The 18,136-nt window shown below is 51.8% G+C and overlaps 1 protein-coding gene across 1 annotated transcript in view; it reads right to left on the bottom strand.

Annotated features, from left to right (window-relative positions):
- The window catches only part of WDR44 (WD repeat domain 44), a 76,495-nt gene that overhangs the window by 13,709 nt on the left and 44,650 nt on the right, over positions 1 to 18,136 (bottom strand). The window contains exons 13-18 of the mRNA XM_085869207.1: positions 7,159 to 7,260; positions 4,208 to 4,330; positions 2,752 to 2,943; positions 664 to 765; positions 342 to 457; positions 1 to 70 (exon numbers count right to left, since the gene is read on the bottom strand). The exon at positions 1 to 70 is cut by the window's left edge and continues 58 nt beyond it. Of these exons, the coding sequence (XP_085725333.1) occupies positions 1 to 70; positions 342 to 457; positions 664 to 765; positions 2,752 to 2,943; positions 4,208 to 4,330; positions 7,159 to 7,260 (705 nt within the window). The remainder of the gene's footprint in view (positions 71 to 341; positions 458 to 663; positions 766 to 2,751; positions 2,944 to 4,207; positions 4,331 to 7,158; positions 7,261 to 18,136) is intronic.

The following is an 18,136-nucleotide window of genomic DNA, read 5'->3' as shown; positions in this document are numbered from 1 at the left end:
ATCGTGATAGGTCTTCCACAAATAAATGTAGCGGTCTTCTGATCCACTTATGATGTACTGGCAATCATGACTATTTAATACAGGGCAGAAGAGGACAGTTGGAAAGGAAGCACAAAACCAAAATCGACATCTTTCTCATGATGTTACAACTATGTCACATGGAAACCTACAAGACAACCTATGTCTGCAGCCTCATGTATTGGACAAAGTGATACAGTATGATCAATTGTACAAGCTCAGAAATTTAAGCCTGCCTGTTAAATGCCTAAAACTTCACACTACTACAAAATTCACCAACCCATTATTAACCTTTCCCTAACCCTTCCCCAAAATGTATATACCTGAATCCAGCTCGAATCTGACTGCTGTTGTTGAGGCAGCCCTTGTACTTTATCGACAGCGAAAGGTCACGTAGGTCATAAAGCCGGATACGAGAGTCATTGGATGTCACAAGGACCTAATGAAGGGTTGATAAAGTTCATGAGCTCCCCTTATCCCACAATGAATGCAATTCTTAATGCAGCTTAACATAACAAGGAAAACAAAAATAGCGACAGCATGTGAAGAGAATATTGAGGATATGGAGATAAATGTGCCCCAAAGAAAGGTGGTAAATGACGAAGAATAAAAAGTGCCGAAAATTAGAAGACAGCTTCTCCTTACCTTGCTCTCAGCCGAAAATGGTTCAATGCCAGTAATTTTACGGCCGACGCGATTGCGACCACGGGTGGAACGAACGTGAATTTGAGTGAAATATTTCAGGTGCTGGAGGGAGAGGTGAACAACCAATGGTGTTTTGTGGACAAAGGTACCACAAATAATTTTAAAGTATTTAGGATGCTTGAATCAAATGAGAAAAAAAAAAATGCACAATTCAACTCAAATGCAATAATTCCATGAACAAACAACAAAAAATGCATGCGCTACAAAGTATAACATTTCTCAAATCTGAACTAAAGAAACCCACCTCCCCTCCGCCCCCCCCCCAACTTCCAACACCCTCCTCAACTAGTACAGCGAGCTGCCCAGCAGGCAAGGTTCAGGTCTTACATTTTGACTACAGAGTGGTCTTCATTCAGAATTGTGCATCTGATGTTAAATATCCTCTCAAGGGGTAAATGGCGTCATGCGACTGCAATTTATCAGAATGTGACACCAAACGCCGTTTTCATTATCGCCCTGCGAGTGACACTGGGTGTAATGAAACACAATGGCTGTTCAAATGAGAGTCACTGATGAAAACTACTCGGCTAATGAAACGTCGGTCCTGAACCTTACCTGCTGGACAGTTGTCATGGTTGATACTACCTTCAGTTTTGAACACGGATTTTCCGAAACTACACTTTTTTCTGAAAAGATGGCCTAATGAAGAGGTTATGCACATTCTGACACCAATCATGAGCCTTCTGTTTTATCTCACCATTGAAGCAGAAAAATAAATAAATAAATAAATAAACAGGGGCAAGCTTGAGTCGGCAGCAGTCATTCACAAATTTAGCAGCATTTTCGACAATGGGGAAGAGTTGTTGTGCCCCAGGATGTGCAAAGCTATTCGAGGAGGTTTGAGGAATATAAAAAAACAAATCTCACACTCTCACTATGTCTCTTCGAAAGGACCGTTTACAAAACCCCCCCATCCACTTTCTCAACAATCCTCTGAAAGAAGTCTTTTCTTTCAAGCTTCTAGGTCTCACTATCTGCCATGACCTTTCCTGGGAAAGTCACATTTCCAACCTCGCCTCAAAAGCCAGTCGCCGACTGGGAATCCTCCGTCGTGCTAAGTCCTTCCTCGGCCCTCTTGAGCTCCTGACCACTTACAAAGCTTTTGTCCGTAGCCTGATGGAGTACTGCTCTCCCCTCTGGGCTGGTGCTCCTGCCTCGGCTTCACGCTGTCGAAACCAGGGCATTTAAGATCATCGGCATCTCCCGCAATGAAGCTGAGTCTTTGGGCCTCTCACTCAATCACCGCAGGTTGGTCGGTGGTCTTTCTGTCTTCTACCGACTCCTCTCCAGCCTTGCCCCCCCTGCTCTCTCTGCGATTTGTCCCCACCACATTTCCACAGGGCGCTCAAGGTCCGCCAACAACCCCCTTCTGGTAAAACTACCAAAATCACGAATCACTGCTCATCTTCACTCTTTCATTCCTCTTTTTTCCCGCCTTTGGAATAAACTTCCTCACTCTATTCTTTCCCATTCTTCCCTCCAGGCTTTCAAAACAGCTGTTCACCACCACCTCTTATCTTCCCCCATCCAAATCCTCGATCTTTTCTACCCCCGATAATCCACCCAAGCCCACTTCCTTCATTTCTCCTGCTTTCCTTCCTGAAAGTCCCTGAAATGTCCATCTTCTCTTCGCCATGTTCCCCGTCCCATCCCCATCCCTCTCCCTTCCACAGTTCACCTAATGTGTCTGTTCCCCACTGTTTTGTCCCTTCCACTCCCGCCCCTCTTGTCTCATGCCTCCTTGCTGTGAGTTGTGTGTTAGCTCTCATACGAGCCTCGACCAAGGTATACAAAAAAAAAAAAAATTCTCCAGTTTTTCCACAATTCAGAGAAAACTAAATCATTAGATTGAAGTGGTAAACAGGAAAAAAAATTAAAAAAAAAAAAACTTGACCAAATTAATATGGTTTGGTGTGCAATACTTAATCTCAGGCAGATGTTACGCTCTTTTCCCAGTCTTCAAAAGTCTTAAATCATTTTGAGAATTGATTTGATATCACAATATATAAGGTTGAGGACATATTGTACCTCTGTCTCATAGAAGATGCATCGCCCGTCGTAGGTACCAATGACGGCAAAGCGTCCATTTTGACAGAAATTGGCAGCAGTGATCAGTTTTGTACTGCCATCTACCTCGTTCCACAGCGCTACCTTCTTCTCAGGTATGTTCCACAAGCGAAGTTTTCCATCAAGTGAGCCGCTCAGGAAGTAGCGATCGTCCTACCAGTGCCAATGCATGCAGACATACAGACTTGCATCATATTTCTTTACACTTCAATACCATTGCAATTGACACCAAAGAAATGTGAAACCCACATCATTGTGTGATACCGTGCCACACATATTCAGTTCAAATCAGTTCGGTATCTTTAGTTATAAGTCTTACAATGGTCTTCAAAGAACAAATTTCTGCCCTCACACCTTTTATTATGGAAGCAACTGAAGGGCAGAGGTCGAAAAAGAAACGACACAAAATGCTGATGGGCACATGCAACTGATGGCCAATGTGCCATCAGTTCAACATTACCAAAACCACTAAATAAATGTCACTTCTTATGATGTGCCTCAAATATTTTGCATGCACTGCCTTGAGAATGACATTTTGTAAACACTATCAAATGAGAATTCAAATACACTGATCTATCTTTCCAACCATGCTTTAAAAAAAAAAGAAAAGGTTGCAATTCAGATTAATTAATCACATTCAAATGTTACATGAGGCATAGATAAGGGTTTGATTATAATCATACAAAAAGTTGAATCACCATTGATAATGTTTCAATCTGTCTTGGATAATCAAAACATTGAGATAACGTTGTATATACTTAGTAATTGTGAATCGTGACCGCCACTGCGTGGCCGTGCCTTCTTCCTCTTTCTCAATTTCCTTGTGAATAAATCCCCTCTTTTTAATGAAACCTCATGTGGTCATCATGAGTGGCCTCCATTGCGCTTAGTAAATTGGTTTATGAATCTGTTAGATGGGCAGATTAGGTACTATACGTGCAAACGCGCCTCAATAAGTCGACAAGCTTCGCTCAGCTATCCTGTTAGCGCCCCGCCACGGTTGTGTTTGGAAACGATTGTATGCACAAATTAACTTCTCCAGAAGTGGAGACCTTTTCATCTCATACCAGCCACGTGGCATGACGGTTTTTGAAGACATACGACTGTAACAATATAAACTGGAAATAATATATAGTCTCCAGTGCCCAATTGGATGCCTCATTTTATTAACTCTCAAATCAGTGGCGACTTCAATTACCACAATGCCAGCTGGTGTGGTTCAGACAGTGAAGTCCATACGACTGAAGGAAAACAAGAGAAGTCGTTGTTATACTCGACAAAATAAATTCTCACGGCAATAAATTCTTTCTTTCCATCGAATGTAAGCAAGTACAAAGTTCTGGTAGTTATGAGCTCACACAATAACCTGTCATCCCTTATTTATACGAGTGCACAAATGTGGCTAGTGGGTAGTTACCCGTGGGTGGAAGGCAATGGCTGTCACAAAATCAACGTGCTGGAAGCAGCAAAGGCACTCGCGCCGTGAGATGTGCCATAAGCGCACAGTCTTATCCATCGATGAAGAAAGCAGGAAGTAGTTCTGTGAGAAGATGGAGGGTGGGAGGGGAGGGGGGAACGGGTATCAAAGTCGACAACAGGTGCAACAAACAACGTGAAGCAGGCAGCAGTTATAGAGTGAACCACCAGGAAAAAAAATGAACACCCCGAGGTGAGATGTTTGTTTCACAAAGTGAAGGAAAGATACAACAGTACATGTTAGGTTCTTCACAAGCAGTATTGTACAGTCACAGGAGAGAATACAAGATACGAATGCTTTATATTCCATCTATTTAGTCTCATGGAGGAGCAAGATGACAGATATTAGAAATTTTTTATGCTGGCTGGCATTGAGGAACAAGCAAACTTCTTATCCTTCCCTTTCGAAGGGGTGAGGTCCAATGGTACCAAGCTTATGCCCTGTCTTGACCACGACACTCCACCACTTCATTGGATCAAATTCAAATGAGTATTTTTAGGCCAAAAGTGTTTTTGAAAATGAACTGAAATTTTTTTTTCCTCTTTTACAATTACCAAAAAGTGATTCCCCCATTGAACTTGTGATGTCATCAAGCTGTGCATATTTGACAGTATGCATGCTTGCTAGTTGATGGTTGAGGGGTCAGAGCACTCAAGCCAAGTCGTGAATGCTTCCATGAAAAAGAAGTAATTGTGGGCAGATAGTCCCTCTGCCACAGTGTGTGGAAAGCCATGAAAATCGAAGGAACAAGCATTGGCGTGAAGATAATGCAACGAGGCTATCCAGCCACCACTAATCCGCTCATACATGCAAGACAAAGGTAAAACAAAATATCGTAATAATCTATTATATTGCAGATAAGATTGCAAAATCTTTTTTCCTCTCTCTGACATACAGATTGAAAGAGACAGCTCAGTAATGTAGTAATGTAGTAATGCACTTGCGATGGAGCCATTTAATCTGAGCTCTATGAGTGAAGCAATTCAATCCTACTTCTGTACAAACTGTTGTCCTCGTGCTTATCCAAGCAGGGCATTGCATCAGCGTAACAATTTAGAGACCATATAGCCAAATGAAGGACTATATTTGGTGAAAATATTGTTGTGGATCTCCACCACGCCGGCGTGTGAGCGACAGCTTTTAACTAATCGCGGCCGCACACGCCCACCGGATGGGCAATCCAGTCGTAGCTTTCCGGATCAACGCCAAAATCCAACTACGGGTGTGTTTTAAAAGCACACCACAATTTTGTCAATACTCTACCCGCGCTACAGGGTCCGATCGCCGAATGGTCGATTTTCCTAATTATTCGCGCGGGCAGACTCCCGAGAGATTGTACCTCAACGGAACCTGCTTGGAAACGAGCCACTTAAGCAGCTCGCTCCATTTGCGATTTGCCGAGGGGTGTATTATCGCGAGGCCCCATTGGACCCGACTATCTTATTGGCTATTAAAAGCCAGTTAATATTCCATACGTAATTACAGCAGCTCAATGGAGGAAGGGGACACAACGAGCAGGTGAACATTCAAACAAGGACATTTATTTGTCACGTCTGGAGTCAATGAAGCAATGCAGATATACAAGCACGTATGCAATGAATGGGGGTAGGGACAAGACGCGAGCAAACAAAAGACCTGCAGCCGTATCTATTTATAATGTACACAATCACTTAACCACATTTCTACTTAGCAGACACGGTGCCACAACTTTCATACAAAGAAAACCCCAGGAAAGGAAAGGGTAAGAACAGGGCCCATAGGCCTTTAATGTTGGCGGAGCTGTGGAGACCGAAGCAGCTCCTTGAGACCGTGCTGGTTACCTGCCACCCTCGTGGTGACTCGCTGGGCGACCCTCGATGTTCCAACAACACGGTAGTTGGTGTAATGGCGACTCGGTTGGTCTGGGCCTTGCCGTGCGGCCTGGTCGATCGGGCCTATCCAATGACGCCTCAGAGGAACGAACGGGCCTTTGCTCTTTTAAGAGTTGATGCTCTTTTACGAGCCCACCCGTCTTTTATGGGGTCCGGGAGGGGGGGGGGTGAGTTTGATCTCCCACCTTCAACCTTTCACCCCCCGCTGGCTCCGCCCCTTTTGGTGTTTTGATCCGATCTCGTCGCCAAACGCGGAGAGAGCGGACGTTGTGGAAATCATCGGCTCCCGCCCCAACGAGGGAGTCCCCGCGTCTGTCTCGGAGATGCTGTTCATTGGGATTCGCCGTGGCTGGCGAAAAGATGGCGGCGCAATGGAGATGAAGGTGAGGCGATGCTGTTCGTTTGTGGAGGTGTTGTCAAGGAGATGGTGAGGAGATATCGTGGTTGGCGCTGTGGTGGAGATGGCGCGGTTGTCAAGATGTGGTTGTGGTTGTTGAGATGCGGTTGTTCCATAATAAAGAGAGCAAAAGAATAATACTACCTCAAAGATCACAGCCCGGTTACACGAATAAATCCCTTTAGACATCGGTGGGGAAATCTAATCTGAACACACACTTATCGACATAACTGATCTCTGGGAAACCTGAATGGTGTTCTGTGAATTTCCACAACCGTAACAATATTTTACCATCAATCATGACCGTCTAAATGGCGTAAGGTAACGAGTGTGAGATACAAATCTCAACCAATGAGGTATACAATTTTTGTACTCGACATCACACAGTCCATACATTCAATTCAAGATGTTCAAAAATTTATTTTAATACAATCCACACCAAAAAATAAAAAGGATAAATAAACAAACAAACAAATAAATAAAGGACGATCGCAGAAGCTTTTCATACATTCATAGTCTCACCTGAAAAGCAAATGGAAAGTACGTCCATGAATAAGACTGAATACAGAAAACAGAAGTGGTCTACCTGCATTATTTAAAAACAAACAAACAAAAAACAATACCTTGGACCAAGAGAGATCGAGTAAATCTGCAGTGTGACCACTGTATTTGCAAAATGGCTTCTGTCGGAACGGGGCAGCTGTGTCAACTTCAGGTTCCTCCACCTAGAATAAGTGCGACAACACAAGTTGTTGGTGTGATACTTGTCTGCACACTCCTCTGATATTTTTACATTTTGCAAAACTTCAGATATAACGAACAACGCCCGCACGCACACGCGCGCACGCACAGAGTTAATGAAGAGAAAAAGGAGGAGAGGAGCTGAGGCTAATGGTCTCTGAATACCTTGCACGATTGCCCGATCGCGCCACCAACACGTTTTGGGGGGATGCTCTGCTGGGCAATACCTCCCTGACAGCTGGCATGCCATTTCTTGCTTCGTGCAGCTAGTGTCGGTCAAGAGAATGAGACGCGAGCGTTTGGGCGTGAAGGAAGGAACTTTGGTGGAGAAGGCGGAGTCGAGAGCGGAATGGGTGGAGAAGGCCGAGTCGAGAGCGGAATGGGTGGAGAAGGCCGAGTCGAGAGCGGAATGGGTGGAGAAGGCCGAGTCGAGAGCGGAATGGGTGGAGAAGGCCGAGTCGAGAGCGGAATGGGTGGAGAAGGCCGAGTCGAGAGCGGAATGGGTGGAGAAGGCCGAGTCGAGAGCGGAATGGGTGGAGAAGGCCGAGTCGAGAGCGGAATGGGTGGAGAAGGCCGAGTCGAGAGCGGAATGGGTGGAGAAGGCCGAGTCGAGAGCGGAATGGGTGGAGAAGGCCGAGTCGAGAGCGGAATGGGTGGAGAAGGCCGAGTCGAGAGCGGAATGGGTGGAGAAGGCCGAGTCGAGAGCGGAATGGGTGGAGAAGGCCGAGTCGAGAGCGGAATGGGTGGAGAAGGCCGAGTCGAGAGCGGAATGGGTGGAGAAGGCCGAGTCGAGAGCGGAATGGGTGGAGAAGGCCGAGTCGAGAGCGGAATGGGTGGAGAAGGCCGAGTCGAGAGCGGAATGGGTGGAGAAGGCCGAGTCGAGAGCGGAATGGGTGGAGAAGGCCGAGTCGAGAGCGGAATGGGTGGAGAAGGCCGAGTCGAGAGCGGAATGGGTGGAGAAGGCCGAGTCGAGAGCGGAATGGGTGGAGAAGGCCGAGTCGAGAGCGGAATGGGTGGAGAAGGCCGAGTCGAGAGCGGAATGGGTGGAGAAGGCCGAGTCGAGAGCGGAATGGGTGGAGAAGGCCGAGTCGAGAGCGGAATGGGTGGAGAAGGCCGAGTCGAGAGCGGAATGGGTGGAGAAGGCCGAGTCGAGAGCGGAATGGGTGGAGAAGGCCGAGTCGAGAGCGGAATGGGTGGAGAAGGCCGAGTCGAGAGCGGAATGGGTGGAGAAGGCCGAGTCGAGAGCGGAATGGGTGGAGAAGGCCGAGTCGAGAGCGGAATGGGTGGAGAAGGCCGAGTCGAGAGCGGAATGGGTGGAGAAGGCCGAGTCGAGAGCGGAATGGGTGGAGAAGGCCGAGTCGAGAGCGGAATGGGTGGAGAAGGCCGAGTCGAGAGCGGAATGGGTGGAGAAGGCCGAGTCGAGAGCGGAATGGGTGGAGAAGGCCGAGTCGAGAGCGGAATGGGTGGAGAAGGCCGAGTCGAGAGCGGAATGGGTGGAGAAGGCCGAGTCGAGAGCGGAATGGGTGGAGAAGGCCGAGTCGAGAGCGGAATGGGTGGAGAAGGCCGAGTCGAGAGCGGAATGGGTGGAGAAGGCCGAGTCGAGAGCGGAATGGGTGGAGAAGGCCGAGTCGAGAGCGGAATGGGTGGAGAAGGCCGAGTCGAGAGCGGAATGGGTGGAGAAGGCCGAGTCGAGAGCGGAATGGGTGGAGAAGGCCGAGTCGAGAGCGGAATGGGTGGAGAAGGCCGAGTCGAGAGCGGAATGGGTGGAGAAGGCCGAGTCGAGAGCGGAATGGGTGGAGAAGGCCGAGTCGAGAGCGGAATGGGTGGAGAAGGCCGAGTCGAGAGCGGAATGGGTGGAGAAGGCCGAGTCGAGAGCGGAATGGGTGGAGAAGGCCGAGTCGAGAGCGGAATGGGTGGAGAAGGCCGAGTCGAGAGCGGAATGGGTGGAGAAGGCCGAGTCGAGAGCGGAATGGGTGGAGAAGGCCGAGTCGAGAGCGGAATGGGTGGAGAAGGCCGAGTCGAGAGCGGAATGGGTGGAGAAGGCCGAGTCGAGAGCGGAATGGGTGGAGAAGGCCGAGTCGAGAGCGGAATGGGTGGAGAAGGCCGAGTCGAGAGCGGAATGGGTGGAGAAGGCCGAGTCGAGAGCGGAATGGGTGGAGAAGGCCGAGTCGAGAGCGGAATGGGTGGAGAAGGCCGAGTCGAGAGCGGAATGGGTGGAGAAGGCCCGAGTCGAGAGCGGAATGGGTGGAGAAGGCCGAGTCGAGAGCGGAATGGGTGGAGAAGGCCCGAGTCGAGAGCGGAATGGGTGGAGAAGGCCGAGTCGAGAGCGGAATGGGTGGAGAAGGCCGAGTCGAGAGCGGAATGGGTGGAGAAGGCCGAGTCGAGAGCGGAATGGGTGGAGAAGGCCCGAGTCGAGAGCGGAATGGGTGGAGAAGGCCGAGTCGAGAGCGGAATGGGTGGAGAAGGCCGAGTCGAGAGCGGAATGGGTGGAGAAGGCCCGAGTCGAGAGCGGAATGGGTGGAGAAGGCCGAGTCGAGAGCGGAATGGGTGGAGAAGGCCGAGTCGAGAGCGGAATGGGTGGAGAAGGCCGAGTCGAGAGCGGAATGGGTGGAGAAGGCCGAGTCGAGAGCGGAATGGGTGGAGAAGGCCCGAGTCGAGAGCGGAATGGGTGGAGAAGGCCGAGTCGAGAGCGGAATGGGTGGAGAAGGCCGAGTCGAGAGCGGAATGGGTGGAGTAGGCCGAGTCGAGAGCGGAAGGGGTGGAGGAGGCCCGAGTCGAGAGCGGAATGGGTGGAGAAGGCCGAGTCGAGAGCGGAATGGGTGGAGAAGGCCCGAGTCGAGAGCGGAATGGGTGGAGAAGGCCCGAGTCGAGAGCGGAATGGGTGGAGAAGGCCGAGTCGAGAGCGGAATGGGTGGAGAAGGCCGAGTCGAGAGCGGAATGGGTGGAGAAGGCCGAGTCGAGAGCGGAATGGGTGGAGAAGGCCGAGTCGAGAGCGGAATGGGTGGAGAAGGCCGAGTCGAGAGCGGAATGGGTGGAGAAGGCCGAGTCGAGAGCGGAATGGGTGGAGAAGGCCGAGTCGAGAGCGGAATGGGTGGAGAAGGCCGAGTCGAGAGCGGAATGGGTGGAGAAGGCCGAGTCGAGAGCGGAATGGGTGGAGAAGGCCGAGTCGAGAGCGGAATGGGTGGAGAAGGCCGAGTCGAGAGCGGAATGGGTGGAGAAGGCCGAGTCGAGAGCGGAATGGGTGGAGAAGGCCGAGTCGAGAGCGGAATGGGTGGAGAAGGCCGAGTCGAGAGCGGAATGGGTGGAGAAGGCCGAGTCGAGAGCGGAATGGGTGGAGAAGGCCGAGTCGAGAGCGGAATGGGTGGAGAAGGCCGAGTCGAGAGCGGAATGGGTGGAGAAGGCCGAGTCGAGAGCGGAATGGGTGGAGAAGGCCGAGTCGAGAGCGGAATGGGTGGAGAAGGCCCGAGTCGAGAGCGGAATGGGTGGAGAAGGCCGAGTCGAGAGCGGAATGGGTGGAGAAGGCCGAGTCGAGAGCGGAATGGGTGGAGAAGGCCGAGTCGAGAGCGGAATGGGTGGAGAAGGCCGAGTCGAGAGCGGAATGGGTGGAGAAGGCCGAGTCGAGAGCGGAATGGGTGGAGAAGGCCGAGTCGAGAGCGGAATGGGTGGAGAAGGCCGAGTCGAGAGCGGAATGGGTGGAGAAGGCCGAGTCGAGAGCGGAATGGGTGGAGAAGGCCGAGTCGAGAGCGGAATGGGTGGAGAAGGCCGAGTCGAGAGCGGAATGGGTGGAGAAGGCCGAGTCGAGAGCGGAATGGGTGGAGAAGGCCGAGTCGAGAGCGGAATGGGTGGAGAAGGCCGAGTCGAGAGCGGAATGGGTGGAGAAGGCCGAGTCGAGAGCGGAATGGGTGGAGAAGGCCGAGTCGAGAGCGGAATGGGTGGAGAAGGCCGAGTCGAGAGCGGGATGGGTGGAGAAGGCCGAGAGTCGAGAGCGGAATGGGTGGAGAAGGCCGAGTCGAGAGCGGAATGGGTGGAGAAGGCCGAGTCGAGAGCGGAATGGGTGGAGAAGGCCGAGTCGAGAGCGGAATGGGTGGAGAAGGCCGAGTCGAGAGCGGAATGGGTGGAGAAGGCCCGAGTCGAGAGCGGAATGGGTGGAGAAGGCCGAGTCGAGAGCGGAATGGGTGGAGAAGGCCGAGTCGAGAGCGGAATGGGTGGAGAAGGCCGAGTCGAGAGCGGAATGGGTGGAGAAGGCCGAGTCGAGAGCGGAATGGGTGGAGAAGGCCGAGTCGAGAGCGGAATGGGTGGAGAAGGCCCGAGTCGAGAGCGGAATGGGTGGAGAAGGCCCGAGTCGAGAGCGGAATGGGTGGAGAAGGCCGAGTCGAGAGCGGAATGGGTGGAGAAGGCCCGAGTCGAGAGCGGAATGGGTGGAGAAGGCCGAGTCGAGAGCGGAATGGGTGGAGAAGCCCCGAGTCGAGAGCGGAATGGGCGGAGAAGCCCGAGTCGAGAGCGGAATGGGCGGAGAAGCCCGAGTCGAGAGCGGAATGGGCGGAGAAGCCCGAGTCGAGAGCGGAATGGGCGGAGAAGCCCGAGTCGAGAGCGGAATGGGCGGAGAAGCCCGAGTCGAGAGCGGAATGGGCGGAGAAGGCCGAGTCGAGAGCGGAATGGGCGGAGAAGGCCGAGTCGAGAGCGGAATGGGCGGAGAAGGCCGAGTCGAGAGCGGAATGGGCGGAGAAGGCCGAGTCGAGAGCGGAATGGGCGGAGAAGGCCGAGTCGAGAGCGGAATGGGCGGAGAAGCCCCGAGTCGAGAGCGGAATGGGTGGAGAAGGCCGAGTCGAGAGCGGAATGGGTGGAGAAGGCCGAGTCGAGAGCGGAATGGGTGGAGAAGGCCGAGTCGAGAGCGGAATGGGTGGAGAAGGCCGAGTCGAGAGCGGAATGGGTGGAGAAGGCCGAGTCGAGAGCGGAATGGGTGGAGAAGGCCGAGTCGAGAGCGGAATGGGTGGAGAAGGCCCGAGTCGAGAGCGGAATGGGTGGAGAAGGCCGAGTCGAGAGCGGAATGGGCGGAGAAGCCCCGAGTCGAGAGCGGAATGGGCGGAGAAGCCCCGAGTCGAGAGCGGAATGGGCGGAGAAGCCCCGAGTCGAGAGCGGAATGGGCGGAGAAGCCCCGAGTCGAGAGCGGAATGGGCGGAGAAGGCCGAGTCGAGAGCGGAATGGGCGGAGAAGCGCCGAGTCGAGAGCGGAATGGGCGGAGAAGCGCCGAGTCGAGAGCGGAATGGGCGGAGAAGGCCGAGTCGAGAGCGGAATGGGCGGAGAAGGCCGAGTCGAGAGCGGAATGGGCGGAGAAGGCCGAGTCGAGAGCGGAATGGGCGGAGAAGGCCGAGTCGAGAGCGGAATGGGCGGAGAAGCCCCGAGTCGAGAGCGGAATGGGCGGAGAAGCCCCGAGTCGAGAGCGGAATGGGCGGAGAAGCCCCGAGTCGAGAGCGGAATGGGCGGAGAAGCCCCGAGTCGAGAGCGGAATGGGCGGAGAAGCCCCGAGTCGAGAGCGGAATGGGCGGAGAAGCCCGAGTCGAGAGCGGAATGGGCGGAGAAGCCCGAGTCGAGAGCGGAATGGGCGGAGAAGCCCGAGTCGAGAGCGGAATGGGCGGAGAAGGCCGAGTCGAGAGCGGAATGGGTGGAGAAGGCCGAGTCGAGAGCGGAATGGGTGGAGAAGGCCGAGTCGAGAGCGGAATGGGTGGAGAAGGCCGAGTCGAGAGCGGAATGGGTGGAGAAGGCCGAGTCGAGAGCGGAATGGGTGGAGAAGGCCGAGTCGAGAGCGGAATGGGTGGAGAAGGCCGAGTCGAGAGCGGAATGGGTGGAGAAGGCCGAGTCGAGAGCGGAATGGGTGGAGAAGGCCGAGTCGAGAGCGGAATGGGTGGAGAAGGCCGAGTCGAGAGCGGAATGGGTGGAGAAGGCCGAGTCGAGAGCGGAATGGGTGGAGAAGGCCGAGTCGAGAGCGGAATGGGTGGAGAAGGCCGAGTCGAGAGCGGAATGGGTGGAGAAGGCCGAGTCGAGAGCGGAATGGGTGGAGAAGGCCGAGTCGAGAGCGGAATGGGTGGAGAAGGCCGAGTCGAGAGCGGAATGGGTGGAGAAGGCCGAGTCGAGAGCGGAATGGGTGGAGAAGGCCGAGTCGAGAGCGGAATGGGTGGAGAAGGCCGAGTCGAGAGCGGAATGGGTGGAGAAGGCAGAGTCGAGAGCGGAATGGGTGGAGAAGGCCGAGTCGAGAGCGGAATGGGTGGAGAAGGCCGAGTCGAGAGCGGAATGGGTGGAGAAGGCCGAGTCGAGAGCGGAATGGGTGGAGAAGGCCGAGTCGAGAGCGGAATGGGTGGAGAAGGCCGAGTCGAGAGCGGAATGGGTGGAGAAGGCCGAGTCGAGAGCGGAATGGGTGGAGAAGGCCGAGTCGAGAGCGGAATGGGTGGAGAAGGCCGAGTCGAGAGCGGAATGGGTGGAGAAGGCCGAGTCGAGAGCGGAATGGGTGGAGAAGGCCGAGTCGAGAGCGGAATGGGTGGAGAAGGCCGAGTCGAGAGCGGAATGGGTGGAGAAGGCCGAGTCGAGAGCGGAATGGGTGGAGAAGGCCGAGTCGAGAGCGGAATGGGTGGAGAAGGCCGAGTCGAGAGCAGAATGGGTGGTGAAGGCCGAGTCGAGAGCGAGTGGGTGGAGTGGTAGACGGGAACAGGTGGGTGGGTGGAGTCAGCGACGTGTGGGCAGAGAAGTGCGGATAAGTGAACGCGGAGTCGTGGCAATGACGGCGGGTGAAGAAGGCGGAGTCACAGGCGAATGGGAGGAGAAGGCGACTTGGAGATCCAGCGCATGAGAGAGGGAAAACGGCTTTGCCATCTGCCTTTTATAAACCTTGTGGTGTGGGGTGCGGGGCCCCCACGCGGCGCGGCAGCGATGGCCGGAAGAGACTCCACTCCACTTCCGGCAAGATGGCCCCAAGCTGTGGAATTGTCTCGCTCCGACCTCACGACATATTATGCATCGCCCCGCACCGAACTCCGTGACGTGAATTGCCTTGCACGAACTCCCGGACTGTGTCCCGACGACCGGCCGAGGGTCATGTCGGCCCCGCATGCCCGCCCAGGCACCCCCAGCTAGCGCTGGTCAATGTGCCTGCTCCATGATGTGCCATGTGGCCCGAGCTGTAAAACATGCCCCTGCCTGATCGCGGCTTCACCAACCGGAGAGCAAGAAGGTGTTCCCATTCGCGGGAAACACCCGCGGCCGCCAGCGAGGATCGAAGTTAAGATGTTACGGCAAACCCATGCACAGACGAGACCAAGATGTGTGCCATTCGTGCCCTGCTCTGTAGGATGATAAAGTGTCGCAATCGGTGCACGGGTCTGCCTTCGAGCACGTTCCGTACAGTGCACGTGGATCCACCATTAAGCACTCGGCCAGCACTCACGTCCACCTGATTCTGTTATCGTGTGCGCAGGGCGAAACCCGATTGATATTATTAGATCGCGATCTCTTGCCGGATGTAATAATGGGACCGCTTCCGGCCATGGGAGCCAGGCAGCACACGGCCAGGGCCCAATGAGGGCGCCTGATTCAGGTGACATCACTTTGGGTCGTCGCCCTGCCCTGCACCGCAGGGTCTATAAAGGACCGAGCGTAAAGCCGTCTGGGGGAGTCGTGGTCATCCTCATCTTCCTTGCTGGCTTTGGATCGGTGTCTGTGTGCCCCATCTTCTCCTCCACCCACTCGCTCTCGACCCGGCCTTCTCCACCCATCCGCCTGCTGCTGGCACTCCGCCCACTCGCTCTCGACTCCGCTTTCTCCAGCCACTCGCCACTGGATCCACCCAAAGTCCCTCCCTCACACCTGACAGACACGCCCCTTCTCTGGACAGCCAAGCAGGAGACGCACAAACTATCAAGGAGGGATCGTTCAGCGGAGTATCTCCCTAAAACTAACTGGGTGGCGCAGTCAGTCGATCGTGCAAGATATTACGAGACCGGTAGCCTCATCTCCTCATATTTTTGCTCATTATCTCTTCTTCATCGGCTGTGTGTGTGTGTGTGTGTGTGTGTGTGTGTGTGTGTGTGTGTGTGTGTGTGTGTGTGTGTGTGTGTGTGTGTGTGTGTGTGTGTGTGTGTGTGTGTGTGTGTGTGTGTGTATGTATGTATGTATATATATATATATATATATATATATATATATATATATATATATATATATATATATATATATATATATATATATATATATATATATGTGTGTGTGTCATGGCGCCTGTTCGAGCGCTAAGTTGATTGCAGAAGAATTATATCGGGATAGGTCTGCTCTGTGTCTACTTTTGCAAGTTGCTTGTTTAATTGCTGCACCACACTTTTCTTTCTGTCTCTACTTCCACAAAACAATAAACTCTATTAATTGTGCCACATATTTTTCCTCGCCAGCCTCTAATAAATCCTTATGCAGAAATGTTCCCAGCTCGTTTTTGTCTTTTCTTTCATTGATCCAGCATGGTCCATATCCTAGCCTCGCTGGGACTTTATTCCCAACAATTCGTTCCTTTTAGCCGGTACGTCCTTGGCAGTCGCTCGGCTGCATCTGATCCGGTAAGGTGATCCGGTTCGGACAAGGTGTACTGAGGGTGTGTCCCCCGGTAATGAGGTCACATCATTATTTTTAGGTAACCGATATTAGAAGGAGGACCCTAAGTCACATGGTTGAGTTATTGGCGTTCACGGTCGGTTTGCGACCCGCTGCGTCACGGAGTTATCCGTGTGCGACGGCCTGCGATTCCGGAGAGTCTGGTGGGAACCCGAGATAGTGTCGCCCCTTGTGATCTTCTCACCCAGACCCCCGGCCTGCAACAATATATATATATATATATATATATATATATATATATATATATATATATATATATATATATATATATATATATATATATATATATATATACATATATATATATACAGTTACGGGTATGTCACCAACTCACGAGTGGCCTCTCTTGGCCCCACTTCTCGACCTTTGACCCTGAACCAGACGAGCAACGGTTGATTATGAAGGCATTCAAGAAACTGTGCGGTTTCTTTTGCTCATTTGCAAATTTGTTTTGGTCTGTGTACATGTATTTGCCTTTGAACTTGACATGTATGAAAGTTTATAATTTTAAATAAACTTCACCGCTTTTATTGTCATTCAATTACTTAGTTATCATACCTATACCATTACTCCTTTGCTAACGTTTGTGTATTCCTAATAATTTAAACAGTTTAGTCGGCCTGTGTGCCTGAACACTGGAGCACTCGGCCGAGTTCTGAATGGTCTCAACCCACGCCGGTCATAAAGAAAAATATTTCACAATTTAATCCTAATCAGGGATACTCGAATAAAGTGCTGGAAATCTAGCAAACAGGTGGACACGCTTGCATGAGAGAGGGTAATCGTTGAAGAAATAAAGGACAGACGGGACTAGAAAAATGAAAACGGAACAGATCTTCAGGACAGTCGCACTGAAACCTTGGAGAATGTATTGTTATGTTTGTGGGGTAGATGGAGGAATTTCAGAGTAAAGATAGGATTGTAGTGTGGCATGGTCCGTGGATGAGTAGGAGACATCTCAATGTAAATCAAGTCTGGAAAACTGTGAGCTGAATTTGTTACGTGTCACCACACAAGGGTGGTGCTGTTTTAAATAGGTGGGGTTGAAGGCTAGTTTCTCCAAGTATGTGATTGCCTCCATTTTTGCATTTACAAGGCCAGCAATAAAGGAACCACGTATTACAACTACAACAACAACAAAGGCCAATCCGGCTGCCGACGGAGTCCGAACATTTCCGAGAAGGCAAAAACCCAGCCTTCCCAGCTTTGTGCCGGCAGGCAATGCCCCCCGGGGCTTACGATTGGTTGGTGTGACACCAGAAGGAGCGAAAGAGACAAGAGGGCAATTGGAAGCAAAGTGTGAGGCTTTGCTCTCCTCGACATGACGAGAAAGCTGTCCGATTCTCGTTGTTGCACTGGTGTGAATTGTTTGACGTACTGAAATAAGAGCCAAGCCATTGACTGATCGGCTGGGTCATGAAGTTTGTACGTTTCTGTGGAGAAGAAGAGCGCGTCTCTTGGCCTTGTCTCGGAGCCTCAGCAATCACCTTGTTGTATGATCAAGGAGAAAGGCGGTGCCATTTGGTAAGCTCTACCGGTCGAAAGTTTTAGAACACCCCCATTTTTCCAGTTTTTACTGAAATTCAAGTACTTTAATGTTTCAATGTACTCTGAAATTAAAGCATAGAACAAATAAACAATTGCAGATAAAAAAAATAAATCATAGAATCGCTTTGTTGAACAAAATTTAATCGAAATTTTTGACTCTTCAAAGTCGCCACCTTTTGCAGATATAACAGCCGAACATACTCGTGGCATTCTTTCTACAATGGAAATCAAATACTGTTCGGAAAGTTCTTCCCAACACTGTTGCAGAAGTTCCCACAAATGTGTTGCACTTGTAGGTTGCTTTACTTTCACCGTTCTGTCCAGTTCATCCCAAACTAGCTCGATGGGGTTTAAGTCTGGAGACTGTGCTGGCCATTCCATGATTTGAAGCCCACTGTCTTGTTCTTTTCTTCTGAGGTAGTTCTGACATAGCCTGGAGGTATGTTTTGGATCGTTTTCTTGCTTTAGGATGAACCCCTGACCAACTCGGCGTAGACCAGAGGGTATTGCATGGTGCTGCAAAATGCTGTGGTAGCCCTTTTGATTCAGGGTGCCAGTCACTCTGTGCTCTGAATCAGGTGTCCGACTTGATGTCCGACTCTGAATCAAGCAAAAGAGCCCCAGATCATCACGCTTCCTCCTCCATGTTTAACAGTTGGTGTC

This window comes from Eptatretus burgeri, chromosome 2 (genome assembly GCF_056783735.1).
Source record: "Eptatretus burgeri isolate ZD-2024b chromosome 2, Ebu_testis_v1, whole genome shotgun sequence".
NCBI classification, from domain to species: Eukaryota; Metazoa; Chordata; class Myxini; order Myxiniformes; family Myxinidae; genus Eptatretus; species Eptatretus burgeri.
The sequence above is the reverse complement of the archived record's forward strand: the minus strand, read 5'-3'. Positions and strand labels throughout refer to the sequence as shown.